Source organism: Alosa sapidissima, chromosome 3 (assembly GCF_018492685.1).
Source record: "Alosa sapidissima isolate fAloSap1 chromosome 3, fAloSap1.pri, whole genome shotgun sequence".
NCBI classification, from domain to species: domain Eukaryota; kingdom Metazoa; phylum Chordata; class Actinopteri; order Clupeiformes; family Clupeidae; genus Alosa; species Alosa sapidissima.
In genome coordinates this window covers 19,101,818-19,128,957 of record NC_055959.1, presented here as the reverse complement: position 1 = coordinate 19,128,957, position 27,140 = coordinate 19,101,818, and the positions used below count along the sequence as shown (strand labels likewise).

The window sequence follows — 27,140 nt, the reverse complement described above, 5'->3', positions numbered from 1 at the left end:
AGAGTGCATAGGAAAACATGCACTATGTTAGAGTAATCATGAGTTATATTAAGACTCAAAAGAGCTATTAATGTTTCTGATGACAAGTACTGTCTTCAAACTTTAAAAAGTCATCATTTACAGTAGGCTACAGTAGGTCCGGCATAGGTGGCACTTCACATAAATATTCTGCTACCTCACAGCTAAATAATAAGTAATTTATGAATTGCAATATATTATTTATAAGAAACTACCAATATACGAGGATTGAATTATTCACTAGACACAATAGGATAGTTTATACATTTGAATGATGTATGCATAAATAAGCATTTAATTTAGTATAGTAATTATACTCTATATAAGACAAATTAACTATATATCTCCTGAGTAAAAACATTGACAGAACAGTTAGGCCTACTATATGCAGAAGAAAAAATGACTACGGACAGTAGGTGGCACCATAATGCGGTCTATAAAAAGCAACATTACTCACAATGAATCTGAGCACATGTACATACAAGGAAGGGAAATTAATGGGAAACTTATATTGCTTATACGCGTAAGTAAGAGTTCAAATGCTCATGAAAAACAATTTCAACAGAAATGCAGTAGTCCTACTCAGTAATTCTTGTAGCTTTTTCATGTTGAAAAGGTTTTTTATGTGCAATACAATTCTGTTATTGTGTTTATAGCATTACCACTGCTACACCAGATGCCTTCATGATGATTTTCCTGATTTGTTCCGCACAGTTTTGTTGCTACTCACTGCTTTCATACATCTCCCTTTCTCTGCCGTCATGACATCATCCGTCGCCTCGGTAACCCATTGAAACAGACGGACCCAGGAAATGAGGTAATGGCAGTGGAATGCAGAGAGACACCCCTCACCCCCTGCTACTCCCCTTAGACAGAACCCCCCTTCACCCTGACTGGCTGTTACAAAAAAGAGGAAAGGAAGGAAACAAGGTCTTTTTTATCCCCATTTTGCCCAGTTTAACTCACTAGTCAGTGTATCCTCGAATAAATGTTCATATATCCTGGGCAGTGCATTGAACATTTACACAGGATGTGATGCTTGACTCCTGTGCCTGTTTTGCATTCTGGTTTGCCAAACATTTGTTAGTCTTTACAGGAAGTCCTTTTGTATACATAAATAAAGGAGTCTTTGACCTTTTGGATACAGAGAGAAGGATCAGTAGAACCACCCTGAAATTACAAGGACTTACAATAAACTTACCTGATTCCAAAAGTCATTTAAAACTTAACTAAAAATTACATTTTATATTGATATCTCAGTGGTTTCATTTTAGTTCCTGTTTCTGAAAAAAAATACTACTTCCTGCTGGCTGTAGTGGACACACACATCTTGGAAGGACTTGGCAAGGTAAACATGGCAGGTAGGTAAACATGGCAGGGTGCACAATGAATAATGATCAACATCTCAGGCCGGGCTACTCATTATTAGCTTTTGCAGGAGGTTATTCGTTTTTGGTGCAATGGGGGCTTAGTTGATAAAATATTTCTATTGATGTGTGGTCTCAGAAAGTGCTTATAGTGGGGATGTACGTGTCGTGTATCGATAGAGACTGGGAATATGGGTCTAGTGATGAAATATGGGAAGTCTCTCCTTTGCCTTGATCCCTGGCATGCAATTATGGATCATGACAATCATTGATTTTTCACAAACAGAGGTTTACAAAGGGATGCACACCGCACACATAACAGTGAGTGACCGATTGATGCGTCTCTAGTGGTGGGTCTCTACTTCCACCACAGTCCAGTCACCTTGCGGGGAGCTGCCTTGGCTATCTGGGGAATAGCTGCTGACAGAGGTGATCATGGCTGAGGGGGAGCTGAGAGGGGGTACCAGGTTGGGCCACAGGCTACTCTCCAAGGGGCTTAAGGTGCCGCCACCCTGCCCTGGGAGGAGTAGTATGGGGGGGTAACTCTCCCCAGACAGCAGCAGGGTCTGATTGATGAGCTTCTGGACCATGTCAACCTTCCGGTTCCAATCCAGGTCTTGCGGAGGGTGACGCAGATTCCCATTGGCCACACGCAGTGGGAGATCTGTCGGGATGGCGCGCATCTTTGGAGAGGCGGATTCTGGATTTCCGCTTTCGGCATCGAAGCTCCCCTCCTCCTCCTCATCCTCCTCCTCGCTGGTCTCCATGGCCTCGTAGATGGTGCACAGCCCGGACGAGGGCGACAGCAGCACCGCCGACTGCGCCTTATGGACCTGCTGCTGCTGCTGCTGCTGTTTCTGCCTCTGCTGCTGCTGGAACTGATGGTGCTGCTGGAGCTCCAGCTGTAGCTGCCACTGGAGCATCTGCCGGCGCTGCCGGTGCTCCTGCTGCTGCTGCTGGAGCTGGAGCTGCAGGAGCTCTCGGCGCTGCCTCTCCAGCTGCCGCTGCTGCTCCTCACGCTGGCGCTCCTCCTCCTCCAGGCGCTGGTGCCGCTGGCGCTCCTGCTCTTGCGCCTGGCGCTGCTGGAGCTGACGCAAGTGCTGCTGGTGCTGCTCGAGCCGCCACAACTGCTGTGGCGGAGGGTCAGCGACGGCGGTGAGGAAGATGCCCCTGGCCGACGGGGCGTTGGAGGGGAGAGAGTGCAGCTCAGGTGTGTGAGTGGTGCTGGGAGGCTGCTGCTGCTGCTGTATCTGCTGCTGCCACTGGTTGTTGTGCAGTGGAGCCAGGTAGTTATTGTGATTGATCTCCTCCTGGTCCATGGGCCCACCTGCTTGTCTTGTGCCATCGGGCTCCCCTGTGAGACATTCAAGATAGCTTGGGATGCGTGTTATTGGAAAGGACATACTGAACAAAGAGGGGGATCAGCAAGACTGAGGGAATCGAGGCTTCATTCCACAGGGATTGAAAAGAAAAGGTAAAACTCATCATGAGAACAGAAGAGGGAGGTGGAGACAAAGCAATAGATGATTATGAAGTACAAATGAATTAGCTTAGAAATAAACCAGTGATGAAAATTTCCTTTAGTTCAGCTGGTAGAGCTAGCTGCTGGTAAACTGAGGAACGTCTGTGTAGTTTCCACCAAGCATGTGGGTGAATTGTCCAGTTTCACTTTGGATAATAGTATCATACATAACTAGATGGAGCGACGTAATCTATGTACAGCTACTTTAGTTATTTAGGGCTTGTTTTTTTGCATTCACATGGTGACTCATCATTGAAGACAATGATGTAGTCATGGTAGCTTTGGGAATACAATCTCAGTATTATGATGAACACTTCTGTACAGTGCTAGACTCGATAATCTGCTTCGGTCTTTGTTAAATCCTCAATGTTTGTGGAACTCAAACCTCATTTGAGGCCATTAAAGGCAAAGCTCATCATGATTACTTGGTTGAAATGGAATAAAAAATTGTTCCAGTGCTTTAAGTACACGTTTAATGTCCTTAACATATATTGGACATATTGAAACAAAATGTACTATTTTGAAAAGGGTTTTCTTTCTTTGTTCCCTCTTCCAGAAATGTGTCTCGAGTCAATAGTGCAGTCAATTCTAGGCATTTCTAAAGCAGGCATACAGACCAATGCCTTTGTTGATCAAGATTTATAGTATATAATATATTCCTGAATCAATTTTAAACAGTATCTCTTAATATTTCCAACCCAAAACTCACTGTTCAGTCCGTATTAAATTAAATCTTGGGGTAACCTTCTCTTAATTACCCTGCATTCCTATTCATTGTCATTGAAAGGCACCTCTGAAATGACCACATACAGACATCTAGGGCAGAGCAGGAGACAACCTTGAGCTGTATGACAAATCATAAGAATGCAGGATGAGCTTTTGCATGTCTGGATTTGTATACATAGGAGCAAACAGGGTACAGTGGTGGTGACAAAGGGCAAAATGGCTGAGGAGTAAAAATCCTTCCTTCTGAAGTCTGTCTCCAGGGGCATGAAGAGGACACATTCCGGGTGAAGTGCAGGAATGCATCTGCTCGTGTGTGGTTTGTAAGGCATACACAACACAGAAAGATCGCACTGGAGGCTATGACACATGAGACATTCCACCAATAAAATGCAGGCAGGTTGTGAAGGTGGGAGTTTTTTTATTCCCTGTCATGCCCAAAGATGCTGGACTTTGGATAGAGGATGCATCCGTAACAGATCTGGGAATCAGGGGTGAGGCTTCCAGGGCGAGACTGACGTGCACAGTCTGCTATGCCAGCGGATGGTGTTGGGTCGCTGCACAGGCCGGTTAGTCAGGGACACACTAATGCATGCTGCTAAAATAACAAGGATGGAACACCAGGACACTACTGCATCACACTTTCATTATGATCCAACACCATTCCCCTTGACATCTTTTCAATCACAAACTTGCTACTGGTGGCAAGGGAAATTGTCCTTGCATCACTTCACACAAACACTTCACTTCAAGCATGCAGGGAAACAAAAGGAAAAACGAAACAGGAACATATAGCCTTGCAATGATGTTTAATGAAATTTTGAAAACCCTTCTGTTAGTGTGAACCATTCATTTAATGAACATCCCCTAGATGAACGCATTTGGTCTGAACCAAAGAATTACAATTGTTTTTCGTTAGTTGTACATGCAAATTACTCCTTCAAAAATCTTACACCACTGAACATCTCTGAGCTTGGAGTACTATTTAATCTTTAAATATATAAATGAAGTGGGGAGACATTTTCACAAATCCAAATCAGGTGTTCTTTTTTTTTGTTTGTTCGTTTTTGTTATTTTTTTCTTCTTTTTAACTTAGGTACAAAGAGAAGCCACTCTGAACCAAATACCTTAAAACAGATGCGATATGAAACATTACCTGTAATCGTAAACTATCCTTCACAAAGCAGTACTCCTGTATAATGGCCAAGATAAGAAAAAAAAAATGTTTCTCCTAACAATCCACAAGACCTCCCTCTATAATTATCATAAAAATAAAAATAAAAACCGTCAAGGATAGAAGCTGAGTGTTAAATATCTAATTGTAAAATCACTGCTAGAAGAGTTAGAGCTTGTAAAAGGAGCTAACTTAAGAGGGAGGGTAAGGCTAAATTCTATAGTGCAAGAGATGTGGCGTGTGCACAGAGGGAAGGTAAGACAGGAGTTTTGCAACAACAAAAATAGAAACAAACAGGTACAAAAAAAAAAAAAAAAAAACATTTGTTCGGTAAAAACAGTAGGATAAATACAAAGGTTGGTTGGTAGAGTCCATCCCATTTGTAGATTTTTTTGTTCCTCTTTGTCTTTAAAAGAGTGTCAACACAATCAATCAGTCAATCAATGCAAATTCAGGGTGGTATGCAGTGTTACTTTAAAAAGTACATTCTAATAGAAAATGATAGGAGCTATAGTACATACAGACATGTAAGCCATACACGCATAACCATGACCACAATAGTAGTGTGAAAGGAGGAGGCAGCTCTGAGTTATCTACAGTTTTTTTCCACCCCATCCTTCTTTCTCTTCCTCCTTTTTTCCACCCCATCCTTCTTTCTCTTCCTCCTTTTTTCCTCCTATCATTTGCCCTCCGTTTTTTTTTCTTTTCCTCTTTTCCTCTAAGAGATCTACCCCAACATGAGAAAGCACAAACACGGGGGAGGGAAGTGGGGGTGGGAAGAAGGTGCATTCCAGGTGAGGAGGGGCTTATACATTACCTGCCAGAAAGTTATCAGTCTTATCGCAAATGGTGGAATAATAGGGCGGCTGGCCGTCGGAGCCGTCCCCTGGGAGCGGCGAGGACGAGTGGCGCGCGTCGGCCTCCAAGGGGTCGGCCTCCGGGTGGAGATCGGCGCCCGTCTTGCCGCAGAGCATGTACTGATGCTCGTTCAGGTCGACGTGCGACTCTCCGGGCTGGCCCAGGGGAAGCAGGTCCACGGGTCCACCCAGTAGGTCCTCTGCCTGGGCGGCTGCTGACGAGGGTAGGGTCAGCTCCTTGATGAGCGAGGGGTCCTTGGCTTCCTCCGTCATCTGGTCCTCGTTCTCCAGGGAGAAGATGCCAGGGCTCTTGCCGCAGCTTTCGGCTGTGGAGTGGGCGTTGGAGTTGGAGGTGCAGTCGAAGCCGTAGGACGCCACCGAGTTGGCGGACTGAGGTGTGCCTCCATCTTCCTCGGCGCCGTCTCCTGTCTGGGCCTCTGTGGCCTCTTCGTCCTCAGCCAGCATGGGGAGGTTGCGGGTCGGTGGTGGGCTGTCAAAAGCTACCATGTGGTCATCTTCGGCCGGGGCGTCGGGGTCGTTGATTTGCATTTCACCCTCCGTGTCGCTGGCCTCGTCGCCAGAGGTGGATGCCGAAGAGGGAGCTGACGCCGGCGCAGTGGGCGGGCCTCCGAGGACCTCGTCGGCTGGGAGGGTCTCGGCCTCCTCCTCCTCCCCATCGCCTCGCTCCAGGTGGATGCCAAGATCCTGCTCCAGGTCGGGCTGGACCATGGGCACGGGGGTCTGCTGCTTGTCTGAGCGCGACTCCACGCCAGAGCTGCTGTCGTAATCGCGGAGCTCCTCGGGCGTGCTGGTCTCGCTGCTGCTGTGAGCGGCCAGTGCTGTGCCGCTCAGTGTGCTGGACTGAGACATGCCCACAGCCGGGGCGGCTGGAGGGGCCAAGTCCTCGGGCATGGAGCCTTCCATCTCCTCCAGAGCTGGGGCAGACGGCTCTTCGGGCATCCGCAGCATGGGCTCATCGCTGTGGGGAGCCTGAGCGGGACTGCTAAACTCCAGCCACGCCTGGGCAGGGGACTTGGTGGGGGTCTCGGGTTGAGCCGCTACAGGGTCAGGAGAGGTGCTGGACGTGAAGAGGCTGGAGGGTGGCTGAGCCCAGGGGTCTCCGAATGGATTGGTCTGACCCCACGCGGTCGATGGAGGGATGGGGGGCTGCGGGGCTGTGCAGTTCAGGTTTTCCCCGCGGACATCCTCTGTGAAATCATCTGCTTCAACGTTTCCACAGCTCTCCAATCCGCTCTCCGTCATGCCCTCGCTGACCATTTCTACATCTTCGTCCTCTTCCTCCTCCTCCTCCTCCTCTCCTCCAACCTTGTGCTGTTTCTCAGCATGTTCTGAACCAACATCCATGTCTACAATCTTCTCCTCTTCCTCCTCTTCATCAGCATAAAACGTTTTGACGCTTGGAGAGGTCATGAATGGTTCCTCTTTCTTCTCCACTTTCAAGCCAAATTCATCCATATCACTGGTGGACATCTGGTTGTCTTCTAACAGGTTGGTCATTCCTTCAATCATAGCGCTTGCCTGTTGGCTGCTCATATCTCCAAAGCCATGTCCTTGCCAATCAGAGCTGCCAAAATCTGCAGCTCCAGACAGGAGCTCGTCCATGTGTGGAGCAGCACTTGTCACTGCCATGGTCTCTGGCAACTTGATGAATTCCTTTGTTTCTTGGTCCTCATTCTCTTCCTCATAATCATCCACATCCTCATTGATTTCCTCATCTGCCTTCTCCACCGCTTCCTCTCGCTCCTGGAAAGGTGAGCTAGGGGAAGCTCCGGAGAGGTGATCTGCTGGGAAAGCTCCGGAGAGGTGATCTGCCGGGGAAGCTCCGGAGAGGTGATCTGCTGGGAAAGCTCCGGAGAGGTGATCTGCTGGGAAAGCTCCGGAGAGGTGATCTGCCGGGGAAGCTCCGGAGAGGTGATCTGCCGGGGAAGTGCTGGAGAGGTGATCTGCCGGGAAAGCTCCGGAGAGGTGATCTGCCGGGGAAGCTCCGGAGAAGTGATCTGGAGCGAACAGATCAGGTTTAGCTTCCAGGGTGAGTGTCGTTTCTGTCTTAGCCTCAGGCATGGAAACGTGAAAATCATCCTGAACTTTCACCTCCTCTTCAACAAAATCCTCTGGCATGGCATCATAGGAAGCTGGCATGGCCTGATTGTGAGCCCAGGGCTCGTCCTGATCATGCATGTCCAGCATGGGAGCAGCAGAGCCCTGGCACTCCATGGGCATGGTTGGGGAACCCACAGGTGAAGTAGGTGGGGACATCACTGTGGTGCCCAGGGGAGATGGGGAGGTCACGGTATCCTCCAGGTGAACCAGGTCTAACTGGGCCGCCAACTGGGGCACTTCAGGTTCAGGTGATTTAGCCACAGGCTCTTCCACGGGTGCGGGTACGAGTGCAGGTACGGGTGCAGGTACGGGTGCCGGTACGGGCTCCACAGCAACTTCAGGCTCTGAAACAGTGACGCTGGCCAGAGCTGCCGCAGCACCAGCAGCGGCGACAGCAGCAACAGCAGCCACTGCAGGAGTGGCATCCTGCTTCTCCTCCTCCTTGGGTTCTGGCTGGGCAGCCACCGTTGGCTTTGGGCCACGCTTCACTGGCGTTGGCGTATTGCTGCCCACTGCCTTTTTGGGACTGGCCGACTTGGCCGTACCGGGCCTAGCGCCAGGCGTTTTAGAGGTGGTAGTAGCTTCTTTTGATGGTGTTGATTTGGCCTCCTTGGGCTTGCTGGGCGTCTTGGCATCTGCTGTTCTACTGCTGGCAGCAGGCTTCTTGGTAGAGTCTGGCTTTGCTGCGGGGGTTGACTTGGGGGTGTCTGGCTTGGTGGTCTTGGCTGGGGAAGGCCGAGTGAGAGGGGAGGCTGCCGGTTTCTTGGCTGCTGGAGTACTTGGCTTGCTGACATCTAAAAGAAAACCATAGCAAATTATTTAGAATGCTTTCAGGCCAGACACTCCAGAAGAACAGAACTTACAAGGACACGACATTCAACATAATCCATAAACTGAACAAGTTAAAGAAAAATCAACATTGCAAACGTTTTCATACCTTTCTTTACAGGAGTTGTGGTCTTTGAGGCTGGCGTTGGAGTGCGTCCAGCAGAGGGCGTTGTGGAGCCTGTTTTAGGTGTGGCCGGTTTGCTAGCTGTTGTGGCTGTCCTCGGTGTGGCTGGCTTGGTTGGCGTTGTCGTCTTGGATGTGGCTGTCTTGGGTGCCGCAGAAGAGGGCCTAGAGCTTGGAGGACCACTGACAGGCCTTCAGAAAGACAACAGAGTAAAAGGCATTTACAGTGTGTTCTAAATGCAGATGTACTAGACTTATGCTATGGTCATCCCGAACCAACCTAGGGCTAAGACTTGACACAAGCATTTGAATACTAGCATCTGTAGGTGAGCGTGAGGTCTCTCCTCTGCTCGACATTCCATGCGTTACTCAAGCGCTAAAGACGAGAGGTTTTGACAGGGACTGAGGGGCCCTGTCAACAGCCGGCACTCGTCAAGTTGTGCATTGATTAGTCATTTGTACACAGAAAGCCTCGGGGCCTGTCTGGGTTGGCTTAAAGAACTGGAAATAGAAAGGAGAAGAAAACATGGAGGGGAAAAATTGGATACAACTGGGTTAAAAGGTGACTTGTGAGTGTGTGTATATTCATATTGCACAGGGGAAGAGAAGAGAGACAAAGAGAAAAAGCAGAAAAAGGAGGGTAGTATTTGAGAAACCGTTTTCTCCCCTTCGTCCTCTGTAAGGAGCCTGAAGCGGAGCTGACAAGGCACAAAAACACTCCGCTGCTCTACATTTCATCCCTGCTCCGCCTCGTTTCTCTCCCCGGAGGTTCTGAGACCGCATCACGCATGGAACACACGTGCAGCCCTGAAGCAATCCCCCCCCACCCCTCCAACATCACCTCCATGCCCCCTTCAGTTCTTATTCTTATTCTTCAGTCACCTCCACTACTACCCAGCATCCCCTGCCCAACTGACCCACTGTGAATGTCAGTGCTTAGACACATCTGCCTGCCAGCGTGTTCAACCATGCCCGGCCCCAGCGACCTGGTCTGCCTCCCGAGTCAGTCTGCAGCAAACTAACCTACATCCAGTGGCCCTGGCAGGGGCCTGTGATCTCCTTAGCTTCCGCTTCGCTGCTCGGTTCTTCGTGCTCTAAATAAAGAACATGCCGAGCGACAGGCGAGGAAACGACGACGAGAGCTACGTTAATCTTTAATTCTGAGAGAGGCACAAAAATAACTGCTTCAATCCCCCGACGGAGCTATGGAGAGTTAAGAGTGCATATTTTGCTCAGTCGTGGCCCACCTCCCCCTTTTTAAGATACATTTGTAGTGGCAGAATGGTAACATTGGCACTTAGTTTCTTTCTGCACCAGAAGGAGGACAAGCGCTACAGAAAAGGGGTTATGTTCTATATTGAGGACAATGTGTGCTAGTGTGTTACAGTTCTGGGACCACGTCCTTGAAGGACATTAAATGAATTCTGTCTGACAAAGTTAGCAAGAAGTAGTCTTGGCAACATCCTATGGCTTATCCTTATGGCAGCCATGGATAATCAATGATATGTTCATTACGAAGTGAAGGTGGTATAAATCTTTCACATTTATTTTCAAGGACAGACTTTAAACAATGGAAGTTTGAACTTCAAACTCCAAACCACTCAGCAGAGTAGGCAACAATAGATACCTTCAAAAACTGTAGGCCCTGAGGTGAAGGTCATCATCAATCATGATAAAACCAGAGCGGAATGAAGCAATATAGCAAGAGCAATGGTATGAAAAGAATGCTAGAGATAGGGAACAGTGTTGAGAAGTAGACACAGGGAATTGTTACTGATTTGGAAGGATGAGGGAGGTCCAAAGTTAGGAATACAAGGGTTTCTGACAATAGCTGAATTTGTGCATGAATAGGAAGTAATATGTGCACTGGAGAACACCAGGGAGATCCTGCAGAAGTGTCCATCTTAATCTCCAGAACAGAACGAATATGGATAAGCCAAAATGACAGGATGACTCAATTTAGGTATGGAAGCGAGGCAGATTAGTGAGACTGTCATTCTGATGGGACCAGGAGAAATGGATAGAAAAAAAAAAAAACTAGCTGTGTGATTAAGAGCCATTAGCTTCATATCAGTGCCATTTTATGACCTCCAAAAGAGCTATATAAATAGCTGTACAGCTATTGGGCTAAACTAGTGTTAACATTTCAGTGTCAGAAGGGGTTTTTAAAGGGTGATATATCTGTAAATTATTTAAGAGTATTTACTCTCAGATCAATTACAATTATCAATCTATAATCTGGCCCTGTCTGGCTCTTCTTTCTATTCTTGAATCCAAGTGAAAACATCCCTTGTCTTGACAGAAGACAATCAGAGATGTCACGGAATGATAGACACATTTAAAACTGGACTGTTATATTAGGTCCTCGTGTTGATTATTTTACAGAATGAATGCATTTGCCTAGCACTCTAAAGCCCACATCACAATCGGGGTTAAAGTGAATGTGCAGCAAAGCCTGAAAATGCACTGAAGCTTAAGCGTTTGTGGTTCTATCGGTCACGGGAGATGCAATCGAGTGCAAAACACAAGTGTGTAAAGTTCACAGAAGTCGCCTAGAGCTATTTCTATTTTATTAATTATTTTCTCTTTTGTAAATATCAGCTCTCATCATTACGCATTCATGAGGCATCCAGAGGAGCTATAATGCTAATGAAAATGGTGAGCTTTATCATGGCATATCAAAGTGGCCCAATCGGAGACAACGATATGCAGGATGTTTCACCCCCTGCAGCCAAACCAGGCAGTGGGGTGCGGGGTGTTGGGAAGGACTTACTCAGTCGAAGACAACAGTAAAATTAGGACTGATTAAGTTTTAATAGCGTGGAAGAACCAGGAGGGAGTCTTTATCCCAGTTAAAAGACGATTCCTCCTCAGAGCACACACAAATACCAGCAGGATCACTGCTGGAATCCAGCCTTTTTTCCACCAAATTTAGTCAGGCTCCTCTGTGGGTTTGTTAATGAAAGTCACCGGGCTCAGTGGTACAAGAATCTCCAGCCTGGAGTAACAAAGACACAACTCTGCTGGATAAAATATCTTCAAACTGACTGGCAACTTTCACCTCTCTCTGAGAAAAAAGGCCACTACACGGGGTGTCTCCAGGACAGAACAAAGAGAGTGTATCTTCTCAGATGAACAATACGTGCCGCTCTGAAGCAAAGAGCGGTTCAGATCAGCCTCTGCTGTCTCCCACTGGAATGTGCCTCCGCATGTAGGCACCAAGAATGTGCATGACAACATTTCAGATAGGATAAGTGTTGAAATTCGGGATCAAGCGAGAGTTGAGATTTTCTGGCGTGATTGGAAGTGATATGAAAGGCAAATATGAGGGAAATGCAGGGCTGAGGAGCCTTGTTGGAGCCCAAAGGAGCTGATAAAGTGTGCAAAAATAGAACTGTTGCCTTGGGCATTTGGGTTTTGGACATTGTTTTGCATTTCCTCGGGTATGAAATGACTGTCTCCACACAAGAGCCAGAATGATCATCCAAATTGCCATAGTTATTACAATGATTAATAGCCAGAACATGTCTAAACCAGAACAGGCAATGTCCAAACGTTTGTAGAGGACATCTGCCAACTGCACTCAGGATGTTACAAACATCTCAAATGTCTTGCGCTTTTTTGGTTGAAAAATGTTCCAGTTACACACTGGCTATAGCTGTGTAATGTGACAAGTTTCTTTCATTAAAGTCCATTAATCCAGGTCAGAAGAAACATGCATGGATGCATGCAGTATAGTGAAATAAAGTATAGTGAAAAGAGTGTATCTAAAAATATAATCAGGTTTAAGCCCAAGTCTAGTTCTCATTTGCAAGGCAAATGCAAGAATAGAAAGGTCAGGCAAATGTGGCACTTCTTCTGACATCGATGGCCAGTTTGAAAAGGCCATTTTAAAACGTAGCTTTCCATTTGACAGAACAGGGTCGCGTGGTGTTTGGTGCAGGGAACCATAAACCACAAGAGCTTTTTAAGACATCCATCAAATGCTGCTCTTACGCATGTGTGGGCACACACACATGCACACTCACCCTGTTGTTCATGAGAGGCATATGCACACTCACTCACTTTGGCTGCATCACACACACACACACACACACACACACACACACACACACACAGACACACACACACACACACACACACTCCCCCATTCCTTCAATACACTCCCCCTCCCCCTTCCAACTTAAATGCACAGAAATTCCCGCTATATCCATTTAGTGATTAAATTCAGTGCTGCACTGACGATGCAAGATGTCGATGGCCCAACTGCATCAGAGTGGGCAGGCTGTGCCACGCCCAAACCCTCAGAATGATTTACGGCCTGCAGCAGAACACTGCAGAATGCCACACCATGACTCAAGATCATAGCTGATGATGCAGCGAGCCTGTCTGCGAGCCTGATCTCACTTAGACTTCCTTTTCCATTATCTCAACTACATCTGGGCCAATCAGGAAGGTTCTCTTCCCTCCCTGACCAGCTAATGATCACCGCTGTGACACAGGAAGAGCCCGCCCAATTTGCTAATGATTACCTCACCTCTTGAGAGAAAAGTAAAAAAGGGCGAGCCATATTGACAGGCCACATGCAACAGCACCAGGAACAAAATATCCCACACAATTCAGTTTGGAGTGATGAAGTGTGGCTTCAGTATATGTTACTGAAGAGCAAATGCTTACATCAAAGATCCTTTATTACTAGCTTCGCTTTAACCCTCTCTGCTTACATTGTTTCAGCAAGCAGCTGAGCTCCTCTCAGGAGAAATGTAACCTCTGACCTTGGCAAAGCTAGCACTAGACTGAAGATTGAATCTCATACTCGGCCCACCATACGCCAAGTACTAAGCCACACCTCTATCTTAATGCAGCAGTAAGGCTTGAAAACTTGAAATGGTGTCGTCATCAGTTGAAATATCTCCATCTTTTGTTGCTCTAGATTACACTGTTCTGAGGGGCAGAATCAGGTTGCATTAGACATGCTCCACAGCGTGGCACAGCATCACAAACTAATGTGTGATCTTCATCTCAGCAGCCAGATGAGGCCATGCTGAGGAATATTTGGAATTTTTATACACACCCACACCCACACACAAACACACACCCACACCCACACACCTTTGAGGGACTAATAGAACAATCCTACCTCCACTACACAGTGAAAATGGAAGGTAAGGGGATTTGTGGGAATAGAGATCTGACGTACTTATGTATCTAAATCCCATCTAGCTGTGCTATCTAGTGCAGAAAAACCCATCTGTCCTGCTGCAGCTGGTTGACTGAAGCTCTATTCATAGAGACAAAACTAAATTCACTGAAGTCTGAACAAATTAACAGCTGTGAAAGACATGTGTACACATAGGGAAACGTATACGTTTCTAATTAGCACAACTGACCCGAGAGAAATTAGCACATAAAGGAAGCCACACGCCCACCTCTCGAGAGGCTAATGTTCGGATGACGCGGGAAAAGTAACTTAGAATGACAGATTGATGGACGAGATTCCTGCTGACCTGGTCATCTCAACTTATGCTGAGCTCATCTAATATAGACTCCCATTAAGGAGGAAGAAGGAAGATGAACAAAGCGTTGAATTGAATTAACAGTGATTTATGGATCCGTCGGGCTCAGGGCCTTAGCGTTCTCCTCTAAGCAAGGTAGACAGACAAAACACAAGGGTGACTGCCTTCTCCTTGCAGTTGAACCCTCGCAATCTTGTAAGCACACTCCCTCTCTGCACGATCAACACAGACTTGTTCGAAGATAAACACGAGCTTACAAACACACACACACAAACACAAAGAGGTCATTAGAGGCACGGTGTTGCTCAACACCTCAGGACATGTTTGGTCGGCACCAGAACCCCTCCCCCTCCTCCCTGCCCCTTCCCCGGGTAACAAAGAGCCCCTTCAGTCCTCAGCAGCCACAGTCCTCTGTGCTTTCATCTGCCTGAAGGCTGGCTACAGCGTGATTCAGGTGCTGGGCCTAATCTTGCTCTGATTGGCTCGAGCCATCTGAAAACACACAAAAAGGCAACTGAAAGCATCACTTCTGTGTCTGCAGTGTTTGTTGTTTGCCTGGAACAGTCTGGCATCTCTGGATCTCTGGAGAGAATCCACCTAGAGGCCTGGCAAGACTGACGGCTTGTTAAAATATGTATGTGTGTGTGTGTGTGTGTGTGTGTGTGTGTGTGTGTGTGTGTGTGTCTGTCTGTCTGTCTGTGTGTGTGTGTGTGTGTCTGTCTGTCTGTGTGTGTGTGTCTGTGTGTGGAGGGGAGACAGCTCCAACAGCGGTCTCCCACACTTTCCCTATTCAAGAGCATTTTCATAATTTTAACACAAGGTCAAATCACCCCCTGCAACAAAATTGATGTTGAAGTAGCACCATTACATACAAAGGATTTCCTGTATTTGTTGCATCATGTGATTTTCATATCCTTTAGGAGAAAAAGGGCTGATGGAACTCAGGGATAACTAGAGGGGAGGGGTGATCTAGAGATGATCATCTGCATATCTTAACAGCCCTCAATATCATCTTCATCTTCTCTGGGGGTGACGTTCTGCACCAATGGCTGACCTACCTTGTTGTCTTGGAAACTGGCGGCCTATCAGATTTGGTGGAGGCAGCTGTACTAGGCTTGGGAGCTGCAGAGGTGGGTCTGGAGGCTGGGGCTGAAGGAGAAAAGGGAAACAGTCAATGAGCTATAGTCAGCTTAAGTGAATGAGCCTTGTGACATGCCTGAAATGTCAATAAATGTCAATCAAACATAAAAGCATACCATATTTTACTGTAATTCTACATCCGGATTCTCATTCTTTTGCTTGTTCTACCTCAGCTGGATTGTCATACCTGTGGTTTTTGGTTTGGTTTTCGCTTCACTGCTCGTTGCAGATGGGGTCTTTCTAAGCGGCTGAGCTGTCCCTGTCTTTGCTCCATTGACGGCATTAGGAGCAGAGGTGGGACGGGTGGCTCCGGTGGATTTCCGCTCAGCCGGCTTAGTGGGTGACCGTGAGGCCAGTGCCCCCGTAGTGCCAGCGGGCTTTTTGGCCGGGCCAGTGGTAGACGTGGTCTTCTTGTCTGCGGTGCCCATGGTGGGTTTCTTGGTCACTCCGTTGGTCTGAGGTTTCTGTGTGCCATTCTGCAGGCGACTCTGGGCAGTGCCAGGCCTAGAGGCAGGCTTTGTCCCTGCAGTTCCTGTTGTCTTCGGCTTGGCCGGGCCCTTCGTCTTGGCTTTGGGATCCGCCGGTTTGTCGATCTTGTCTGTCTTGGCGGCGGGGGCCGGCGTCTCGGCAGGCTGTGGCTCACCCTGTCCCGTCTCCTGTGACTCCATCGAAGGAGGGGACACCTGGTCTGCCCCTTCACCCACTGGCGGCACCGCCTCTATCACAGGGTCAGCGTCCAGCAACTCCATCGGCTCCATTGTTGCTGTGACAACCCCATCAGGTTTCATGACGTCTCAGTCCTGGCGGCCCGTCTCGGGATGTTGGTGTTGAGATGCGGAAGGAGGGCACTCGCAACACCGTCAGGAGGAGCGCAGAGAAAAGAGCAGAGCTTGGGCAGCTTCCTACAGTCTGGCTGACCTGCAGAAAGACGAAACAAGACCGAGCATTTCGAGTGAGACAATAAGGTAGATAGGACAGAACAAGTGAAAGCCTGTGCACGCCGTCTCGTAAGCAGATAAACCCTCTAGAGAGGAATCAGATAAAGGATTACGTAGAACACACACGGACGCCGGGGAAACCGCTTGGAGCGGCAAACAAAAGGAAGAGTAAACCAGGCCAAGAATCTAAGCAAAGTGACAAGAGAAGGAAGGAACAGAGTGTGCCACTTTCTGGAGAAATTAAAAAGAAAAAATAATATTAATGATTCACGAGCCTACCTTGCACACAACCACAAGAAAAAACGGAATAAAACAAGAACACGCACACTTTGTAGTACTGCAACATGTTGAACACATTCAGTGATGGCAATCAAAAAGAGTCTCATTTCAGAACCGTTGCCGTACAATAATGTAGATTAAAGCAGCACTAAAGAAGATTTGCTCTCAGGTTCCCTCTACAGTTGAGAAGCGCAATAACAAACAAACTAAATATGCGTCTTTTGCTACAAAGTATGAACATAACTCTGCTATAATATAGAGGGAATGCACTGACAGCAGTCTGTGGAAAGAGATCTCCAAATTCCTGTAGCATGGCATGGCAGCTTTTCCATTTTGATTTGTGTTCCTAACCGAACCGAAGTTGCTAGGTCAGTAATCGCCTATTAGAGGGCTGCTCAGACAATGGCAGAAGTGCCGTTGTGCCATCAGAATGATTTTGGAAACGTTATGTTAAAGTACAAAAACTCTTCAGGGTTCCTTTAAGTGGCCCACTCTACTGAATAATTCTGCCTGCCTGGTAGGATGCATATTTTCTACTCCCAAAATAATTGTCGCTTTGGATGCTAGTGCAAAATCAGGAAAAGTCCCCACCACCTAATCTCTACCATATACAATATGGCCTCATGCCTCTATAGGGATTTGCTTTATTGCTCATAAAGAGACACTGTCTAATCAGACAAGAAATCAAGAGGATATACAGAGGATGTTATCAAGCAACTATTCAGAATCGTCTGGATCACTGGAGTGAGCAACAAAAGGAAGTGGTCTGGCCCAGAGGGAGTATGGGAACAAAAAGTGACAACGACGGCAATGATCTCATCTGGCTAACAGAGCATCACTTTCACTCCTGAACTGAACTGACTTACATACAGCTATCCCCCTGACATGAACATACAGAGAGAGAGTGTGCACAGAGAGAGAGAGGGAGAGAGACTGCCGCACCCTCAATAACTGAGCAGTCAGCTGGCCTGAGCCCCTTGGTCCATCACTGCCTCGTCCTTGACAGAATGAGCTACTGTTCCCCTCGTTCTTCAAATATCCTTTTTCATTACCATCCACTCATTACTGACTCCTGTCCACCACCACCACCAACGACCCCCCCCCCCCCCCGGTCCCTCTTTCTCTGCTCATGATGAGATCTGTTCTCTGTTAGCGTTCGCACAGATGGCCAGAGCAGCTGAGCCAGCCCTGGGAGAGCAGAGCCAGAGTGAGGGAGAGTGGGGGAGAGAAGGGATAGAGGAAGAGAGGGAGTAAAGAGACAGAGAGCAAGGAGGACAAGAGAGAGAGAAAGGGACAGAGGAAGAAGGGAAAAAAAGAGTGAAAGATGGAAGGAGACGGAAAAGGGATGGAAGGAAGGATATTGAGGGAAAGCTGGGGGTTGCGACAGAGTGGAGGCAATGGAAAGAGTCTCAAGCAGTAGTAATGAAATCTACAACGTAGACTGGAATGAAAGAAAGACAGGCTAAAGGAAAAAGTTGAAAAGAGAGACAAAAAAGTGGGAGAAAGAGGGGTGCCTTGCTTTCCTAAACCAGCTGAGTTTCTTAAGCAGTTGAGATTCCTACAGTAAGCTGAGCAGAGAGCTCACCCACCAGTTACTGAGAGGTGGGAGCAAAAAAAACAAAACAAGGAAAAAAAACTTAGTGTAAACATACGCCAACTGCAGCCATTTTCTCTCTTTCACACATCCTCCTCATTTTCTTCATCTCTCTTCTCTTTTCTTTAACACACACACACACACACACACTCACTCCCTCTCTCTTGCTGAATAATTCTCTCACACTCCGACTTGTTCACAAGCCTTCTCTTTTTTTCTCAGCATACTTACACTGAGACATTCTGTCCAAGTGCAAGACGTGGCTGCACAGACAAGCAAAAGCAATCCTCTTTTTCTAGACAGCACTAGTTGCTCAGCCCCCTTCCCCCTGATTCCCCTCCCTCTCTTCCATGTCTTGATCCTCTGCGCCTGCCACAGCCTGACTGCTGCCTCGACTGCTTCTCCGAATCCCAAAAAACCCAGACTTGAGTTCCCCTTGAGTACTGCTAAAGCCCCGGTCTCTGTCTCCTACCAAAAGAGTAAACAAGTTCAAATCCCATTGGTGTCTCTATCTCCACCCCCCCCCCCCCCCCCAACTCTGCCCTCATCCCCATCCCCATCATCTTTGCTGTTGCCTGGCCTGTGTGAGCAGCTGAACAGCCTGTTCTTTCCTCAGTGGTGATAAATCTCCAGCGTTCAGACGCACCGGCCAGGCCAGAGGAGCCGCAGAGGAGCGCCGTGTCATTTCCACCGGCGAGTGAACGAGTTGGAGCGTTGCCCTGGCTGCTCGACCAATCAAGTTTTTAAAAAGCCCCCCTGCTCTTTCTCTAGCACAGGACAAGAAATAAGAGTTCAATTATGGCTCTCACTATGGGGCCTCTGGCTCCGTTTCACGTGAAAGTGACTTGAACCAATGGATGCATTCAAACTGTTTTGGACCGTGGAAAAGGGTGATGCAAAGATCTATGAGAAACATTTGTACTCGGTGGCTCGCCATCCTGGAAAATGTGCAGCTGGGATTTGGAAATCCATGGCGGGGGATCCCTGCTGACCAGCAGCATCTGTGTGAGTGAGCCGCTCCAGTGAGATGTTGACGTTCAGCTGCTCTGTGGGGTGAACTAGGGGACACAATTGAAAGGATTTGAGCTCTGAGGGTCAGCGGTTTTGTCAGGGGCGAAGTATGAGCGTCATAAGCTGACCCTTCTGTTTGGCTACCACATCCTCTAATATGTCCCAGTGCAAGACCCCTCACACGGCACTACCACACACTTTCACCAAAACACATTGAATGTGATACCATGATCTTCAAAAGGCACTTCTATTCCATTTGACCGCTCAAGCTTCAAAGGGGAATACAGCAAAATGGTCAGTTAAATTAAATTCAAGGTGTGATCCTAAGTATTCTTGGTTGCAGCGAGAGGGAAGGTAAACAAACATGAGCTAAGATCTAGACTAAGAAGCCCAGTGACAACGGGGTCACGCAGCAGACAGTGCAAACAAGCTCTCTTCCTGTTCCCGAGGAACACACACGCAGAAACACTCACCCTGGCTAAGCTACGGCCTCATCTCATTATAGTAAACCAATCTCTGAACAGATGCTTAAGGTCCCCTGCAGGATGAAGGGTGGCTAACACCAGCTGGGCAAGGTGCGCTCATCTTGCAAAGACCCACTTACCATGTAAACAAAACCACCAACCGGGTATTACAGTCACTGGATACACCACGCACACCACTAGACAAGTATGCCACCCATCAACACACAGACCTCCCTCAAACTATTTGATGGCACACCAACATGCCAGGAGATCCATTCCACTTTAATTTGTTTCTCTGAGCAGCCGATTCCATCTCCTCTCCTAATCAGGTCATCAGCATATTTTAATAGTAATCAGCATTTTGACCTCCTTTCTGTATCTAATTGTTTGGGCTATCTGAAACAGACTCTTGATCAGAAGGGCAGACGCACTGACGCATAAATAAGTCCATGTGAAGATTATTGTGCTGCAGAAAAATAAAAAGCCACAGGAGCTCTTGAGGAATATTTAGCCAACAATTAATACCCAGCAGGAGTTACCAGAGAGGCTAATGCTATTCTTGCATAAACCAAGTTGGTGGTAATTGCTTCATGTCTAAAAATCACCCCTGGATATCAAACTTACCCAGAACAAAAAAACATACAAGACCGTGCTAATGGACGAAACAGGCAGAACACGCAAGTAGCTGGGCTATACGAGCGGAATTTGTTTTCGGTGCATCCACGTGAGTGCGCACTCCTCGCCTGCATGTCCCTGGGGCTTGCTTTAAATAGTGGACCATGGAGGAAGTGAAGGGGAAAGGGTGTGTGGGTGGGGGGCAGGAAACTCAGCTTGCATTCTGCAGCAGAAACACTAGCAAAGAGTCTCTCACCCCATCAGTGACTCCTGGAGTGGAAGGGTTTGGACTTCATTAGGACTCCTAGACATCCTTATGAAGAGGTATGTGGCTAAAGGCTATCATCTGCTAATTTACAGTCATTTATCACTGGGGCAGGATCAAGAGGTCAGGCTCTACATGTTTACGCCCTGTAGCACCTCAGCTGAAAACTTGACCAATGGACCATGACAAAGCAGACTCTCACTCTCATCTCTAGCCCCACAGCCTGGGCCTCTGTCAACCCCTAGTTTTCTCAGATCCTCTTCCTGGAGGAAAACAGACCCCCATTGATGGAAAGAGTGTATGGGGGGTGTTGCTTGGGATGTGGAGCTGCCAGAGGATTGCTTCTTTGTGGGCTGGGGCGGGAATGTCTGCTATGTGTTGGCTGTCTACAATGCTACACTCCATAGGACCATGGCCTGAAAAGGCAGCTGGCAAGACACTGGCAGAGAGAGTCCTAAACAAACACAACAGGCACCATCTTAGGTCAACCCATGAAAACCTACATGATAATCCAGCTCCTTGAAGGAGGTAGTGAGGCAGGGAATACATCTCAATGCTATACGGTTCAAAAGCTAGCTCCACAGACTCCAGCAAAACCTGCCAGTTTTCAGCGTATAGACAAAATGATTAGCCTTGAAGTTTTGTTTGTTTGAAACACCATTTAGTCAATACCAGATTAAACCCTCAAAGGGAGGAATGTCCAATTTCATTTACACTATCCACAGGGCTCCTGCCTCTGCTGAGAATCATTCTCACAGAAAGCAGAGCACAGGAGTAGTTGTGATTTAAAGTGGCTTAGATTATGAAAGGGTTATGTAACACCACTGAAATGAAAGCATGTGTTTGCAGGAGAAGCTGTTGCCTCGTAGCAATTCACGTATCAGCAGGTCTGGCTCTCCATGTGGCACAAGGCCTCTGATGACTCCAGGAGCCCTCCAGCACTTGAACAGCAGGGTGAATAATGGCAGGATGTATGGGGGAAAACAGTTGCCATGTTGGGGAGAGGTGTAATGGGTGGGATGAGTATTGGGGGGGGTTGGTATACAGAGACAGATAATGTGCTCAGTACCCCCCCTCTCACTCTCAATAGAGAAAGTCTGGCTAAACCACCCCCCGCATCCACAGCAGATTCCCCTCCACCCCCCATCCCACCCCAGTCAGGGGGTCAAGCCACCGCCCGATTCCTGCACAAAAACAAACCACTGTGAACAAAGGCCCTGCTCCACTCAACTGAATTCCTCTCTGGTCACAAAGAGGGAGGGTGTGCAGGAGTGAGAGAGGCAGGGAGGAGGAGGAGAGACGGTGCCTTCCCGGACGATGACGACAGAAGCCTTCTAGAGTGGGCGATTCGAAGGCCAGAGCCCAAGTCCGACTTAAGAAATGAAAAAAGAAAGCACACTCACACAGTTTCAAAATAGGCTGACGGCTTTCTATTAGGGGACATCAGGATAGCTCAGCTCTCCTTTCTTCCCCTCAGCTGACAGACCCAGCAGCTTGTGTGACAGATACCTGGATGTCGCCCATGTGACAGGGTGGTAATCCCTTTCGTTGCAGGCAGATTTAAGCAGGGGGTTTTAGATGCACACCCTCCTGGCACAGTAGCTCACTGACTTGCAGAAAATTAGGCAAACTCGCTACTCTGTAAAAAGAGAACTGTATTTTGGCAATGCGAGGCTGGCTCTGCCCAATCAGTCATATGCCCAAGCCATGGTGTGTGCCACCCCGGGAATCCAGCAATGCTGGTCCTAACCCACCCCCGACCCACTTCATTGCTGTATGTTGGCCCCCTGTGGAGAGGAAGATTAACACATGACAGAGTTCGTTAACCCTGGACAAAGAATGATGCTAATCCTGTGCCCTACTGTCCTCATGCCCAGTCCAGAGCAGAGAGAGAGAGAGAGAGAGAGAGAGAGAGAGAGAGAGAGACAGAGAGAGAGAGAGAGAGAGATAGAGAGAGAGAGAGAGAGAGGGAGGAAAAGAGAGAACGAGAGGGGAACGGGAGATTCAGAATGGATGAGGGATATGAAATGATAGATGAGGGAAAGACAGAGAGGAAGAGAGGGTAAACAGAGCAGGGAATGGATTAGAGATGTGGAATGATAGATGAGAGAGAGAAAGAGAGAGAGAGAGAGAGCAGGGACAGAGATGCAGTGTTCCATTCAATAAAAAAGCGTCCATCATCATTATGAAGACACAATCCCACAACAAACTCTCCTGCTGGGGCTGGCCTGTGGGTAAGCTGGCAGAGCCAGAGTGATCTTGACCGGATAAATATTGATTCCAGAAAAAGTGCTTGAGTGACTCCCCATATGGTGTCATGTCACAGTACTGGACCAAAGCAAGGGGAGCACTCCACTTGAATCAACCCTCCCAAGAGGCTTCCTGCAGGGATCCAGAAGAGCAACAAGATGGGTGATAATGGCGACTGAAGCCCTAATTTGAAACCTGAAAAAAGAAAGTCCAGTGCCGGTGCCCAGTTGATGTCTGTGGTAGGTCCCTGCTGGTTGAGGGATCAATTAATCAATTAGCCAGTGCCTGATCAGAGGCAGCTGGTGGGGGTTTGATTACGGCCATCAGGTCCAGTTCTGGGGAACAAAGGGTGACATCTGGACTGAGTGGTGAAACCAATCTCCAAGCATAAAGGTTTAGAAGTAAATATACAAACACAGACGAGTACAACCTCACATCCTGCAGTGGCTGCCCAGCGATAATCAGATTAGGTTCTTCTGATAACATGAGAGCAGACACATTCAGAAGGACTCAGATCCCCTGCATGTCTTATAGCCTTGGCCAGAATGTTCTGGAAGAGTCTATAACCCAACATAAGGCAGCAAAGGACACACAGTTCAAACTGTTAACATGGTCCAGGCTTTGCATTTAAACTGAAAGTAGATGCAGTATGCATTAGAACTACAATAAATCCCTAATGGTTAATGTTGTTAAGGACTAAGCCACTCATATGCAATACTAATAACTATAATACCCACATAGAAGACAGCAACATTTTAACCAGTAGTTACGCAGTACAAAAGAGATGCCAAATATGATTGTAGTCAACTGGTTGTTTACTGTGCACAAACTAGAGTTACTCTGTGCCCCATCTCACATACAACATGCATATCAATGACTGGCAGCAGCAGCATGATGCCCATCACAAACTGGAACAAAGACATACGAGATGTTTTTCTTATCTTTTAAAAACACATGACAATGGAAACCACAGACATGTCAGATCTACGTACACAGAGAGGGGGGCATATGGCGGCAACCACAGGGGTATCGGGGATCGCTGTGGTCAACATAATCTCCCTGTGCACACCCTGGTGCCAGTTCAGTTGATCCTTCAGGGCCAGACTGGCCATGACAACTGTGTTTGGCCTAGCTTAGTGTGTGCTGCTGACCGCACGTGGCAAAAGCAACAGAAAGAAGGTCGCTCTAATCCCAGAATGCCTTGGGAAGCCTGAGTCATGCCCATGCACCGCAGGCGTAGGCCGTCTTCATCGTCATACAGTGACACACACAAAAACTCATATTAACAATCTCTCTTTTGACCCTCTGAAGCCTGCAGGGCCTGTGATGTGTTGCAGAAAAGAATAATGGGCCTTAAATTGAACTAGACATCATCATGAGGTTCCATATTTTGGAACCACAACAAGGAATGTTTTTTTTATCATGGTGTCTGGGGCTCTTAACAAGACCATGGAAATAAAGATAGACCTAGTTCTCAACGTCACTAACATCACTTTCAAGGGTTATGGGTCTAGTAAGCACATAAGCAACATATTTAACTGAAGATAATATATTGCAAGTCAAAATAATGTCAAATAAAATGAATACTGATAGTTCCTTCTAATTCATGGTTAAGAAAATATTGAGCCTACTGAACTTGAGAGTTGGTTCAAAATGACTGAATTTAAGTTGTGTGGCCAACATGCATTATAGATCAATTACCATCTGACAACCACACAAACTTAATAGCATAACCAGTGACATTGAATGACATGCTGCATAGCCAAGCTCAACAGAAACAACTGATCCTCTGTTGTGTGAATTATGACAGTGGACCTATGTGGGTAAGACAAAGTAAGGGCAGAACTTTGTAGGCCTAAGCTAAATAAATATGCAGAGCTATACACTTAAGTATCTGATGCATAGGCTATCCCACCTCTAGTAGCTGAACTTACCGAACAGGGCTTACCAAATCACTCTGACTGGTGCCCACATAGGCCTAGGCTAATGTTACCCTCATTAATCGCCCGAGGATGCTATTAATTTTGGAAAGCATCCGCGCCGCCCTGCATTTCTGAATATCGACCAGCCCTTGTCGGTAATGCGTAGGCTATCCTTTGAACCGTTTTATCCGACTGACGAAACCAGCATATCAATGCAGAGATGGGCTTGGGGGCAGTTCAAAATATCATTATTTCGTGTTAATGGCAGGACTGCTGTACAGACTTTTCATCACTGAAATGCTGATGGGTGTTGCAAAAGCCGAAATAATTTCTGCAACTCCCATCTGATCCACTGAGTGTTACAGAACGCAATAGCTCAGGCTATTATTTCCGATGTGCACTTATCAACATTTACATCTTCCACAAGAGTAACCTAAACATGACCTAGTATAAACTAAGAGAAAAAACAGTGAGCGAGAGCAGCCTAATACTAACCGAGTGGACAACTAAATTATTAGCGCTAAATTACCCATCCCTTCGCCTAAGGCGGGTCAATGGACCCGCTCACAGCAAGCTAGGCACCCCACTAAAGAACAAAAGACCTCAGCAACATGGAACAGAGATGGAGAGAAAAGTTTAGCCTAGGCTATGTGAGGAGCGGGTGGGCGACTACTTCGAAAATCTTTTTTGCCAACCTGTAAATTACAAATTGATAGTCTCCACGACACACATCAGCGCGTTCCAGTCCATTCGACAGTCATAGCAGCTCTAGAGTCAGAATAGTACAATACAGCCACACCGTCCATACAGTCTACTAGCCTACCACCGCCCTGTCTGCCCCCCCCCCCCCTCCATTTCCATCGAAGCTAGAACATGATGGGTTCTTTTTCAGCGAAAAGACTGAGCTGCGTTTTGATTGTTGAGGGAGAATAGGCTACTTCTTAAGAGATTTGTAACACATGTAGCCTAATAAAATAGAATGTCACAAAATGAAACAAATTCGCTGGAAACATTTTGCAGCTTTGAATTCAGCTTTGTGGGCTACTGAGATGTGAGATGAGAAGTCCATTTGAATGAACTATTAACCAATTTAACCCGTGTGTTTAATTTTGAAACGTGTAATTATGCAGCAATTCGTGTAAGCTAACGTTAGGCTACCATAGGTTAGGGCAATGGACTTTTAGTCCACGTCGTTGCAGCTGAACACAATACAACATTTTGACATGAACAATTTTATCGCGTTGCACTAAAACATGTTTCGGCGTGCCATAGTTTCATGTAATCTTGTGTCACTATGAATGTCAGATAAAATAATAGGCTACGACACATCAGTTAAGCAGTTCACTATACAGTTTCTCTGCAAATCACCTATCCTTACCTCGTAGAACAGTTCTTCCTTTCAGAAAGCTACGCCCAAATGTTGTCTGTGTCCTTGGCTGTCTAGATGGAATCCACAGATAAAACGAGCTCGATAAATAAACAACCCTGTCGAGCACAGCAATCTATGAACTAAACGGTGAATCTGACCCGCCAAGAGACCCTTTCTGTAGACTGCCGTTTTCAGGAGTGATGTGCACGTCGCAACCAAAGAATGGGACAACGCTTTAGCAGTCCACGCACACTCCCTGGGTCGAACGGATGGACGGGCGGTACAGAGGGTTTTACCAAGGCGAAGCGCGGGGGTGAAATTGAAAGGGATGAATAGCCAAGGAGCTTCGGTTTCTCTCCCGTGCGCCCAATCAGAGCAGCTACTCTGATTTATGCAAATGAAGGATGATGTCATGTTTCGGACCACCCAACGGTCGTTCAATCCTTTTCTTCCAAACCCTATCCCCCTTCTCTTTTCCCGTACCCCTGTTCCTCCTCCTCTCTGCCCCCTTCCTTCACTCACGTTTTCACCCATCACTCCTTTCTTGACCTTATATCTTTCTCACGATTGCAACAGTGGGCCAAATCAAAGAGAAACACACCCTTGCCAATTTAATGTTTGGCCCAGCTGTTACAATTGGAGTTAAATATAACTTTTGTGTTACACATATATTGTATGGTATTATAAGCCATCTATACACCTGTAAAAAGAAAACATTTACTATATTAAGGACTGACTGTAGGCCACTTTCAATATGAGCCCCAAATCCTCCTCAGCAAGTGATGTCCAACAACTTTAATAAGCAGCCTATTCACTGAATATAATTCCTAATTCCCCTATGTTCACTCAGACCCCACCCCCACCCAGTCTTTCCAAACAAAGACTACCATTAATATATGCGAGTAGGCTGTTAAAACATGAGAATGTTTTCTTCTATGTCCTCAGTAGAGGATCAGTCAAGCAGCACCATGCATGCGCAACAATAATAGGCTACTCCCTTGCAACTAGTTGTGGCGGTTATGTGAGATAGCTCATTGAAACTTG

The 27,140-nt window shown here is 47.1% G+C and overlaps 1 protein-coding gene across 1 annotated transcript; it reads right to left on the bottom strand.

Annotated features, from left to right (window-relative positions):
* Positions 1 to 4,422: 4,422 nt before the first annotated feature.
* Positions 4,423 to 26,407, bottom strand: wu:fb95e10 (nascent polypeptide-associated complex subunit alpha, muscle-specific form). The gene is made up of 5 exons (XM_042085660.1): positions 26,106 to 26,407; positions 15,577 to 16,307; positions 15,308 to 15,398; positions 8,720 to 8,925; positions 4,423 to 8,576 (listed from the first exon to the last, which is right to left on the bottom strand). Exons 2-5 carry the CDS (start codon positions 16,175 to 16,177, stop codon positions 5,611 to 5,613), a joined length of 3,864 nt encoding a protein of 1,287 aa, XP_041941594.1. The 5' UTR covers positions 16,178 to 16,307; positions 26,106 to 26,407; the 3' UTR covers positions 4,423 to 5,610.
* Between the last annotated feature and the right edge of the window lie 733 nt (positions 26,408 to 27,140).